At 25.3% G+C, this 13,751-nt stretch overlaps 1 protein-coding gene across 2 annotated transcripts in view; it reads right to left on the bottom strand.

Annotated features, from left to right (window-relative positions):
- The window catches only part of dally (division abnormally delayed protein), a 40,139-nt gene that overhangs the window by 6,537 nt on the left and 19,851 nt on the right, over positions 1–13,751 (bottom strand). For both annotated transcript variants that reach the window (XM_067286948.1, XM_067286956.1), the window contains exons 2-4: positions 6,248–6,406; positions 3,280–3,974; positions 779–1,029 (exon numbers count right to left, since the gene is read on the bottom strand). In XM_067286948.1, coding sequence (XP_067143049.1) covers positions 779–1,029; positions 3,280–3,974; positions 6,248–6,406 — 1,105 coding nt within the window. The remainder of the gene's footprint in view (positions 1–778; positions 1,030–3,279; positions 3,975–6,247; positions 6,407–13,751) is intronic.

The following is a 13,751-nucleotide window of genomic DNA, read 5'->3' as shown; positions in this document are numbered from 1 at the left end:
TTATAATTTTTTTTTTTATTATATTAACTAAATTCATACTTGCTCCCAATTGCTAAGCGTCATCACAATTAAGATCTAAATTATTTTTTATTTAGTAAAAATAAATTTCAACCTATTTAACTCATTAGCACAAATAATCTTTCAAATATATCAATTTTAATTAGAATAAATATGCATAAAAATATGTAAGTAGGGAAAAGTAGTTTAAAAAACTGGTTTCCAAAGGTGTAAAATAACCGTGTAACTAATGAACTCTTGAAAAGATTTCTAGAAAATGGGTTTGGCAGATAACGTATTAAGCAATGTTAAAAAATGAATGATGTAACAGGAGAATACCACCCAACCCTGCCTTCAATCTACTGATAGGTGCTAATTTTCTGTAGATGAATTACTTTAAATATTCCCAGACTGAATTAAAAAGGGGGGAAAAAAAACACTAAAAAACTTACATTGGTCAGTTCATTTAAGTTCAGTTTATTTTTAAATGGATAAAATGTAAGTTTTTCTTTTATTGAAAAATTTGTTTTTGATTTAGAAATAATGCCACTGAATATTTATGCTAAATATTTACTTTAATAAGCAATTAATGCTGTATGGATGCATTATATATATATATATATATATAATTTTTATTTTACAGAATTTTTAAAAATAGTCATTATAAATGCATAAAATCTAAATATGAGAATTATATTATTACTTATATTAATATAGTTTGAATTTATAATATAAAAATACAATTAAATGGAGGAAAAAATACTAGTTTACAAATACTTACTCTCCAAGACTGTTGCCATTCCAGCATGTATCACCACTTTTCCCAACCATAGTATCATAATTACACATTGCATCTGCTAAATTAGCATGATATCCTTTTGTTTCAGTTAATTTATGAACAAACGTCTGTATTTTCATATAAAGACTTGTGTCGGTCGATCTTATTGCAACTATTTTCTTTGGACTTTCAAGTACCGATTCGCTTATGACCTCCCTAGTTGCTCGACGTGGATGACCACATGTCGCTTTTACCTACATAAAAATCAAATTATTTTAAGCAGATTATATTTCATAGTTTATTTGTAGAATGTTTATTATGATTAAAGTTCTAAAACATTAATTGAATTTTTGTTTAGATTTTTGAATTACGATAAAAATCTCTAATAAAATATTTAGATTAAAAAAACAAAATAGTATTTGGATTATTAATTAAAACAATATGCATAAACATATTTTGAATATAATGTTACATTCATATTTACTTACAATATATAATAATAAAATAAGTAAAAATCTGTCTAAAATGGAATGCAATAATGCCAGCCATAAACTTATTTTGGCACATTTTCACTTTATAGACAACTAGCTGACCCGGCCACGCGTTGTTGTGGCTCAAAATGTATCTATTATAAATGTATAACACTTCTCCCGTGGGGGGAATTTCAAAAAATCCCTTCTTAGTGTACATTCTCTTGACGTACCCTATTAAAACGCAATCAAAAACGCATCTAAAATAGTATAATAAAAGCCGAGTTCTTCACAGTAAGCCTTAATCCCGTCACTTTTCCCGCTGGGGAATATCGAAAAATCCCTTTTTAGTGTATATTCTGTTGACGTAACTTATTAAAACGCAATCAAAAACCGCATGTAAAATAGTATAATAGAAGCCGAGTTCTTCACGGTAAGCCTTAATCCCGTCCATCTCCCCCCACTGGGGGGAATTTCGACATGTATATTATATAAAAACACGTGCGTATTCGAATGCAACGTTGTGTCAAAATTTCAAAGGAATCGGTAGGAACAAACGAACGTTATATTTTATTTATATAGATAGATAGAAAATGATCTGCTTCAGTCCATTCTCACAGAAAAGCATAATGCCTCACAGAAAAGCAAACTTAGGTCGTCGGAAGTTAGCGCCATCTGTTGGACATAAAAGCCTTAATCCATATATAAATATATTTTTGAAAGGGGGAAATGGTGTAGGGGTATGAAAAATAGATAGTAGCCGATTCTCAGACCTACTGAATATGCATATAAAATTTGGTGAAAATCGGTAAAGCCGTTTCGGAGGAGTAAGGTAACTAACATTGTGACACGAGAATTTTATATATAAGATTATATTTTATTAATCCAGAGAGAGAAAAATTGAAAAAAAATGTTACATACAACTCAATTAAAACTGCTTCTACAATATAAGTGTTATGTTTCAAAGACATGCTAAAACACCAAGATGTATGTATGATACAGAGGAAAAAGTCTGTGGAAAAAAACCCAGTAAACAGATATTTTAACTGTCCTATTCCCAAAGACCTACCATTAACTGATTAGCCAATTCATTATTATGTTATTAAGTGCTTAAAAACAGTTAACAGTAACTTAATAATTAATAAATTAACATAAAATACTTCAAGATTTATTTTAAAAAAATACTTTTGAAAATTGATTATTCTTATGTACAATGTAGAACTGTTTATTATCTCTTACATCAACCAGTGCTGAATTTAACTTAATCTAAAAATTTTACCAGATGGAATCAATTGCTTCTTTTGTCTAGCTAATACGAAGAGATGGAAACCATTTTATTGTAAACATTGTTAGTTTTTGTAAGTAAAAGTTACCAAATCACTGAAAATAAAATTAATTCAAAGTATTATTTCCTTTTTTAGATTTTTGGCACATTTTTCCTCAAAAGCAATATTTAAATATTTGTTCCTGCATGGAAATGAGTTAATCCTCCTAGATAGTTGGGAAGAAACAGTATTGTGTTGTTACGGCTACTTTCCAGACAATGAAAATAAAAACTTAAATGGTAAGACTGACTTAACTGATGGTGATCAAATTGAACTATGATGATCAAGACCTGAAAGTTGTAACATACATTAAGATATATAATTTAGTTGCTGTTAAACGAGTAAAGCAGGATTTTTCAGTATATGTAGTGTAATTGATTGCCAAAGTTTTCCTGTTCCATGTTCTCTTTCTGGCATATAATAGTATTTTATTAATATTTACTCTTTTCTTCTTTTCTAAACTGCACTTTTATAAAATACTCACTCAAAAACTTTTTAATGCAATATATTATAACTTTATTCTAAGGTTTTGAGTGAATATTTAGCATTTTAAATGGCAAATCATTCTGTTCCTATATTTATTGTGTTTATATATATATATATATATATATATATATATATATATATAGGTTTGTTCTATGGAAGGTCCATTTTAGACACATTTTCCGTATTTATTACACATCAATTATTCTAAAATATTTTCACTCACTTTTTTTGATAATTCTGGTCCATTTTCCATTGCATACATAATAGCTTCAGATATTTTTGTATCTAAAGTACTGAGAGTTTCTTCAATGTTATAGGAACCCACCATGCCTGAAGTTAGTCGTTCCAGCGCTATGATGTATCCGTTCCATGGCTGATCTAGTTCTGCTACGCCTGCTAAACAGCCTCGAATAACATTGAGACAGAAACCGCTGCAAGGTTTAGCATCTACTAAAGAATGACAGTGAGCACAATATGTCAAACGGAACAAACTTTTACTACATTCCGTATTTATTTCCAAATGTTCTGTACTGTTTGCTACCTCAACACCCAGATTCATTGCTTCTAAAAATAAATGAGCCGCTTCAAAAGATCTCGTTAATTGCTCTGCGACTTTCCTTGCGATATCACCAAAAGGTTTAATCTCTTGTTGAGTTTGACGTAGACATTCTTTATAGTCATCACTGAAATCTTTTAACTTAGGATTTATACTATGATGATAAACGAGAGGAAAAAGTGAATCAAAAAATGACCAGATACGTTCTTCAAGATTTATTTTACGACCATTTATATACGAAAGAAGATCAGAATAAAGTCTAACAACTGGTTCTCTGGCAACAGTATCCATTTTTTTGTAAACATCAGAAAATAAAAAATTTGTATTGTTTTCTGATAGTTGGATCATTTCTACAAAGTTTTCTGAAATATAAAGTAAAAGGATTAATAGGTATATAAATAAGCTAAAATATAATAATTATTAAAAATGTGCATATTTTAAAAGGAAAAAAAAAATTTTAAAAGTTCAATAACTCCTTTAAAAAACTTGAATATTTAAATTAAAAGAAGTAATTATGTGTATGAAATATGATCATTACAGGCACAAAATTTCATTAACATAACCACACCAGTGCATATAAAATCTGATAAGCTCTAGTATCTTGCTAGACTAAGTTTTAATAATAATAAAATTTAAATGAAATACTGCTGCAAACAACTTTACCTTTGAAAAATTAAATAAATAAATTACTGCATTTTCATAGAAAGAAAGAACAAGAAATTTTTAAAACTATTTTCCTAATAAATGTAAGAAAATTTTTTATAAATATAAAACAAAAATAAAAATTTCTTGAATTATTTATATGATAAGTTTATAATCTCTTATCTGCAAAATATTAAAAATAAATGAAATAAATTAGTGAAAAGTTAATAAAGACATTTAAAACCCATGATAAATACAGTTGCTATCAAAATAATCTTCAGTGATAAAAAAAGGGGGGGTAATGAAATAAACAGTAACCATAAAGAATTCATAGTTTAAAAGTATATTTCAAATGCCAAAGATAATTTTTGTATAAATAATTTATCACCAATAGTTGTGATTGAACACAGGAAATTGTCTTGTACCAATTAATATTAGATACAAAACATTTTATATTTTAATTTCATTTTTCTTGTTAATAAAAAAAAATTAAAATTTTATTGCAGTACATTTGTAATTGTGAAGATACAATCTGCGCCACTAAAATGTTATTCTTAAAAAAGGAATCGTTCTAAAACCTATGGACTTAACTTTTGTTTATATGCCTACTTCCATGTTAAATGGATGCTACAATTTAATATTTTGTTGAAAATCAAATATAAATTTAAAACCAGATATATAAAATTATAGAAATCTGCAAGCTTTTAATGATACTGAATTAAGATGCATATATTATGATAAATCTTAGTTTTTATATAGATATTTCATTCAATACAGCTCCAACAACTCCTCCAAGAGCTAAATAAATCTTTCAAATTAAATGCAAATATAAGAAAAATGCAAACATTAATATTGTATTTAATCCTATCAATTCATTTTTTCTGATATGTTTGCAAAATGAGCTTTTCTAACTGATAAAATATTTAATATAGGATAAAAAAAATTTTTTTTTAATAATAAATTAACACAATCATCAATAAGAGTTGTCTTCATATAAAAACCTGAGGTAAAAAATTTTGTTTGGGATATTTTCTAATATTAGTAGTAATAATGAACAGATCTAAAATTAAGCATTTTTAATAAAATCCTCAATTTTTATTTACGCTTAAGTTCAAGATTAAAAACAAATTAAGATAGATGAGAAACCGGTAAAGCAAATAATTAGATAAATGTAATTCATGTGTCTCCAACTATAAATTTCATAATTTTGGATACATTCATATTGCCGTATTCTGTACGACTTCACCATAACCTCTACTGCCAAATCTGTTTTGAACTATATCGTTTAATATTTTATGAATATAGACTAATAATAAATTCCTCTTTTTGAGTTTTATCACATCAAACACTCATCTTTTATTTGCATTATTTTAATTTATCAATGTTTCTGCCTAAACAAGATTACTTATTTGAAATCTTAAATGTGAAAATTATCTAAAACTAACCCAATACCTGATTTTATCAACACTTATTTCTATATTAAAGTGTCATATGTAATCGACTGTAAAAAATAATCAATAGAATATAAACCAACAATACAGACATATTATTTTTTATACTTATCAATAGTAAATCAGCAAAAAATTTAATCTGAATGATTGATCAAGCACATGACAATATTAGAGTGATTGAATACATGACACAGTCGACTGAAAAGTACAGAAAAATTTCCAGAATTATTCAAAATGTTAATTTCTGATACAGATGTATACTAGAAATGATCAATCAATATAACAATCTTTTGAAAAATATATGTAAAATAAACTGTACATAATATATTACAATGTCAAAAATAAATCGAATAAAATCAAAACAATGTTAAATTTAAACAGTAATTTAAATGCAAATACAGAAGCATACGAATTTAAATGTAACTAGTTCTTAGTTTTATTCTTTAATTATAAATAATTTTAAAGTGTATTTTTATGATCTATGTAAAAAAGTTCCGTAGATCTAATGTAAAAAGAAGAATGCAAAATGTGTTAGTACTTACCTCGAAATTTTGTAGCACTAGAAGCTATCAAAGTTTTTAAATAAGAACTGGATGTCTGTAACATGTTCCTAAAATCTTTCTTAGCAGCTTCAATATATCTTTCTACCATTTGATTCGTGCAACAAGATTTAGGAGAAGGACAAATTTCCAAATCGTTTCCTTAAATAATAAAAATAACTTTTAAGTAACTTAATAAATAATAATAAAAATAGAAACAATAAGATATTTATTTTAAAATTATTTAAATAAATTGATAAAATAATTTTAATACAAATACTAAATGCATAAAGTGTGCAGAAATAACATAGATTAAATTATATGTGACAATCTAAATTTTCTTTCTTTAAACCTTACATAAGTTTACATAAATTAAGGAGTGCCTTTCATATCAATTCATAAAAGAGGAAAGCACTATATAAAAAACTTAGAATAACATTTGAATATATTGCATTAATTAAATATCCGAGACACAAAGCACTGCAGAAAATATTCTTACATTAGCAAAACCAAAATTGGCATAAGTCATTGAATAAAAGATGACTTCTAACCTTTTCAGGTTAGACAAATCACACCACACTTGATTATAAAAGTAAAGGGTAATAAATATTTCAGAAATTGAAGCAAATAAATTAAAAATGACATGTAGAATGAATCTGTCTTAATTTGTAAAAAATTAAGCCCCTCTTTTTTATTGAATTTAAATGAAAATTACTTTTTATGTAGCCAATTTAACCTAACACTTGATTGGTGTGGTCAAAATTTTGTACCAGCATTTAAAAAATTCCTTGAAAATTATAAAAACATTAATTATACAGTACAAATAAATTAACTTACAATCAATTTAAGAAAATTATAGTTATTGTTCGAGTCAGTTTTTTCATGTAAATTCTGTTATTTGTGATGTCTATTATTAAAAGTGCCTGTAAAAATGCACATAACAATTTTTATTAATTGTTTGTTGTCAAAAAATTAGCAGAATACATTTTAAATTCATCATTTATTTAATAAAAGAAAAAGTGTTTTTGACAATTACTATAGCCAATCTCAGAAAGAATAAAAAAGAAAAAGCCTGTTCATTAGACAGACAATGTTTCTTAAATTAAAAAAATTGATAGATTTAAAAGATAGTATGTTATTTTGATTATCAAACCAGTTGAAAGCATTTGATTTTGGTTATCTCTTAAACCAGATAATAAGTAAACTTATTTCTTTAAAAAAAGTTAATTGATCCAGTGCATTAGGTTAAATATTGATTAATAAGATACAAATTACAGTAGTATTGACGATAATCACTTATCATCAAGACAAATTGAAATTAAAATGGTCTGCATTCATTTAAAATATGTAGTTACTGTATAGATTGTTTTTAAAATTATTTTAAAATTTTACTAAAATTGATTTGCAGATGTAAATTTAATTTAAAGAGTTCTAGCCTGTTCCAGCAACAATTTTGGCTCAGTTAGCATTCATCCTCAGGATCAAACATTCATGTAATAGAATTCTTTTAAATTTTAATGTTCTTAGAAATGTTCTAAATATGTTATAAACCAAAGAAGTATGAAAGCACATTATAAAGCAAGATTAGGTTAAAACTGCATGCCAATTACTACTGTATGTATTCAACAGATTTGTGATGGACATCGTCGTTGTTTATACTTTATGGTTTCATTTTACTTTACGTTTTTTAGTTATTTATCATTGATTCAATTTAGAACACTTCTAAGAATGATAAAATATAAAAGAATTCTATCCCATAAATGTTTGATCTTGAGGATGGCTACTAAGTTAGCCAAAAATATTTTATAGATAAAAAATTGATGATGAAACAGGCTAGAACTCTTTAAATTTATACTTTACTCCAGTTTAAGAAGCTTATTGAAATAAATTTAACTTTAGTTCTTAGTTGCAATATGATAAAATGAATTCTAATTTGGTCTGAAGTGGTTTAGAAAGCAAAAAATCACCAAAACGATTTATATTTATCCATATAAACAATGTTTTATATTATTTTCTATTATCAAAGTAAATACAATTAAGTTATATTAATTATAAAGAATTATCCATTTATATTTCTTGAATAATAATTTGTAAATAAATCAACATTTGATTTATGTTATTATTTTTAAATGATATATTATGCAATCTAAATTTTAATTCCTAACACTAACTTACTTCCCATTTTAATCTAGCTAAACTGATTGTTTATGTCAAATTTCAATGTCCACTTACCAAATAACATTTAATTTATAATTCAACATTAATACACATGCTTGCTTACTAGTTAAACTTAAAGGAAAACATTTATTCCTTAAAAAAACAAGCCAGAAAATTAGTTTAACAGTCATCATTCCAATCTCTAAATAAACAAAACATTCATTCTGAATCTAATATTAAATCCGAACAAAGGTAACAGCAAAGTCTCATATCGTTTACTTACTGGAAGTAATCGTGTTTTGTTGGTTGTAACGTATATCACTTTCACGAATATTTTAAGTACAGAAGCAATAAGAATATTCAATTTATTTTTCGGAATGGTATTTACATTCTAACTTATTAACGAACAAACACAATTAGTTTGTATTTTGTGATATTTACAGCTTAGTTATTACGCTTTAAAACTGCAAATGAATATTAGAAACACAACTTTAAATATAAATTTAATATTCAGAAGAGGATAATTATTATAAATTCTTTTGAATATTGGATGAATTTTTCATAAATATTTTTAGTGACATTTGAGATAATAATCTGATTGATCAACTAAAGAATTTATAGCATTAATTAGTTTTCTAGTGATTTATTATATTACAAATTATTCTGTTAACTGTACGTAATATTTATTAAAAGGTTATGCAATTTTATTACGACTCAAATTATTTCAAATTAATATCAATCAGAATTTAGTAGGATTAGCATTAAGCTTCTGAGATAAACACTCGGAAATTTAAGATTATTAAAGATGTATTAATACCACAAATATGTCATGCTTTAGTAATATTTTCCTAGAATCAATAAGCATAATAATGCTTTTAAGTATATTTTTATTCTGATTTTGAAGGCATTTCCAAATTTGTAGCGGCTTTCCATGCTCTGTTTATTATAATTCAAAAATTATCAATTCTGAGTGATATAAATAAATAAAATTGTTTAATGATGGAATAAAATACTTTGAACTTTTAACTTAAATACTAAAAAAGATTTTATTTATATTTGAACTTTTAAATCTAACTACTAAACAAATCAAATCATTAAAGCAGCTGTGTATATATATATATATATGTACATTTAAATATTATAAATAATAATTCTTTATATTAAATTATTGTTACAATTCTTACAAAATTTAACAATTTAAATATCATCTTTTAATGTCAAATACATTCATGTAAGTAAGAACAGTCCTAACAATTTATTATTATTATAAATAATATTAAAAATTTTTAATTTTGTTAAATAAATTCTTTCATTTCTGTAAGGAAAAAAAAGGATTTTATTAGTTAATAATATAAGACCATAAAAGAGGATACTTGGAATGAAAATTTAATGGAACAGATATCGTCACATTCAGAAACGATCGACAAATTAAAACAACAAAAAAAAAACCTACTTAAATGTTTTTAATTTATACATACAAAATAAGTTTGATGAATATAATGCAAGATTTAGTAATTAACAATAATTATATCATTAGGTTATTATATCATATCAGATCTATTCATTTCGGATATGATGTTTATAGCAGAGACGTAATTAAACTCAAATTGTACATGAAGGTCAATAATAATTCGAGGAAATAAAAAATAAAGTTCATGCATGTTCATGATTTCATTAATAGTAATTCTTTTACATTTAATGTTTATGCATTAAATAAAAGATGATTGCATAGCCATTTAACTATACGTATGTGTAGTATTTGCTTAATATGACATTAAAATATTTTGTTGATTATCTGCTATAGATATTTTTCTGTAGTTTGGGTGAACTAACATAGCTGAAAGCATACACTTTACATAACCTTAAAAAATAAATATTTATAAAATTATTTTTGCTGTTTTTCAAATCATTCAACCAGGAAATAAAATCAGAGTATTTTCTCTCTGCTTATTTATCACTTGAATGAATATTTTTCTTTCATCTACTATTGACTAATATTGACAGTATAATTCTCAGTTGATAGTTATCGACCATTGATCGATTAAAAGATCCGATTTCAGACTAGAAAATTTCATGTAACGTGGCATATATAATTTAAAAAGTCACTTTAATATTTTCTATTAAATAATTGATAAATATATAATAAAATTGAATATGTTTATTACATAATATTTAACCCAAAGTGGATATCAGATGAAAATAGGATATACTTATTTTAAAATGTATTCTAAATGCTTCCTGTTTATTTTCTCTTTCTCTGTATTCTTAACTTCCACACATCCATATTACATCTAAATAACTTTATTGTTAATTTTCTAATCCGAAACTAGTTTGCACAATATTAATAAATTCCGCTAATATATAAACTATTATCCTGCTTACGTTACTATATATGGAATAAATTCCAAACAAGATCAATATTCAATTATATTATACATTCCAATAGTTTAAATGCACTGATTCAACACCAATATCTCAATACTACAAAAACAAAATTAACAATTCAATTATAATCTCCCCTAACAACTGAAATCAAAATTCTTGGGGGGGAAAAAAAATCTACGAAATATTATTAAATATTTATACATATTAAAATTACATTTTTCATTTTGTTAGTCTCCTTAGCTTTGATTGCATTCCCCATTTAGTCAAATAAGACACACACTACGTTATAAACATTCCTTTTTTTCTTATTTTTGTATTTAATTTAAACTCTAGAAAAATACACTGTCCACATCAACATTTTCTTTTCTTATTCACAAGGAGTTCTCTTTTATATTCTTTACACATTTATATGTAAATCATTAAATTTTATATTGTTTAGTAAATTTAAAATTGTGAGAAAAAACAGTATTAATTTAAAAACGTTATTTTAGGAAAGAAATATTTGCAGTCCAACTTTAAATTTAATATCAACTCAGAATAGTAAAACTTATCACAATGTAAAATTTTCAATGGAAGTATATATATATAATCTTATGAACAAAATACATGATTAAGTCAAAGATACAAATGATTATTTTCTAAAACTGAAATATGATTATTTTAAATGTTGTGGTAGTATTATGGTGTTGTGATATTTTGTTAAAAAAAAAAAAAAAATAGAAATTAAAAATCAATTTTAGACTTGAACAAGTTAATAAATTTGAAGTAAAAAACAAGCAATTGTGCCATCAATATTAAAAAATTAATTAATTTAGAGAATTCTGAAAGAAAACATTGGTCTGGAACAGAACTCAAACCTGCAGTTCTTGCTTACTGTAGAAGTACACTGCTAGTTGTGCCATCCAAATCTTTCTAGACATCATGTACCGTATACGTATAGTACTAAAACTCACCAGTATGAACTTTTGTACTTTGGAAACACTAGAAAAGTGTGATTTATCAAGGGCATGTTGCAAATTTGATAGCCTTGAAAGACAGTATTACACCACAGGTGAGAAGCACCACAGAATATCAATTACAGTTAGCCATTGAACACTGTTGACAGTGGTGTGTAGTGACATTTGATAGCTGTGTCGACCCTGGATAGAATTATTGGAAGTGTTATACAATATTTTGGTGTGTAGCATCTATGAGCTAAATGGCATAAGGTTAGTGCTATGTAAAGCGCATGCCGAATGCATATAATCTGACTCCTTTATACCCTTCAAATATTTTTGCCGTAGAAGCTGTCCTGTATTCGACAATACAGCACTTCCACTGGGAATATGCAATAGCAATCTTATCATTTTTTCACATGTAGTATAGGAATTTGTAATAAGATACATAATGTGGTTATAATAAAATAGTAATTTTAAGTAATTCAAAATATGTTAAAATATGAAAATAATCACACAACGTGTATTTATATTTTAGAAAATACACAGGAAGTGGCACTTCCACAGTTTCCATGGACAGCATGCCACTGACTGTTGATCACCTTCAGGTTTTACACTTTTAAAATGACAACATTGAATAATAACCACTGAATTGCTAAGGTGTATAAGCATGTACTGTACATCTGGTATAAATAAAATGCACTAAGTCATAGTGGAAAGTTTTGATACTAAATATTTATGAAAAATGTATTTTGCATGTTCTTTCAGAAATGCCACCACACCGGATTTGGTTGTATTTGAACTGTTAAATATTTCTCTAGACAATGTGGAATAGGGCACTTTAATTATGATCACCATGTGTATGCATCTGCATAGTTTAATTGTGAAATGAATTAATATATATTTTTATATCTAACAAATTTAGTTACTAAAATATACATTCAATGTTTTATCAAGTTTCCAAGTTTATGTGGATTAATTCTGAGACTAAGAAAATGAAAAATGATTCATTTCTTTCAACTCAGAATTAATACGAATTAACAAAAGTTAAGAATTATTTTACTAATGACAGAAAAATAAGACTAAATTATTCAAAAGGAATTAGATTTTATTGTCTACCATGAATTTTTCATTAGAAAATAAAATTCAATTCCTTTAAAATATACATAACCAATAATAAAATTTGAAATATTCTGTTAGTTAAAAAGGTAATAGATTATTAATAGAAAGCTTTACAAATAATCTTGGTATTAATCTATGATCAGAAAAATATCCTCAAATCATTACAAATACCTCTTCAATTTAAGAGGAGGGGGAATTTCCTTTTTTGTATTAGACAATAAACAATTGAGATGTTCTCTGATTAAAAGAATTTATAAACCATCATTTAAAAATCTACAAGTTTCATCAGTTTCTAAATACATTAAAATTTTACACGAAGTCAATCCAAGATAAATGGACATGAACTAATAGCTTATTTAAGAAATATCACTTAAGTTATCATTCAATGACATTTTTGTTTATTTAATTTCTTTAAATTGACACTTAATATCTGTGTAACATCTTGTTTATTCTATTCTTAATATGATTTTGATATTTAAACTGTCAGTTATTTTCTTTAGCTTAAAAAAATTCCTTATATAAATTGGAATCATGTTACGCATTCATTGAATTTTCTTTTTTGATAAATGGAAAGATATCAGATTGCATAATAAATAATACTTCAACTTGAAAACTAATTTTTCATATTCAATATGGATATGAATTTTTTTTAAATCATGTTTGTTTATATATATTAATATACAGTTCTAAGTTGCAAAGAAATATAAGCATTTTCTTATTTCATTGATCAAATTTATTACTACTATTATTGTTCATGAGAAACCATACTAAGGAAGAAAAATGTGTTGACAATGACAATTATTTAAGCAAATATTTAAATAAAATATTTTCAAAATACTAAACTGGAAAAATGAAACTACAAAAGTCAAATCAATATTCCTTTTTACATATAATTTTAGTTTAAAAAC

This window comes from Centruroides vittatus, unplaced genomic scaffold, assembly GCF_030686945.1.
Source record: "Centruroides vittatus isolate TY-2023 unplaced genomic scaffold, ASM3068694v2 contig_1276, whole genome shotgun sequence".
Classification (NCBI taxonomy): Eukaryota; Metazoa; Arthropoda; class Arachnida; order Scorpiones; family Buthidae; genus Centruroides; species Centruroides vittatus.
The sequence above is the reverse complement of the archived record's forward strand: the minus strand, read 5'-3'. Positions and strand labels throughout refer to the sequence as shown.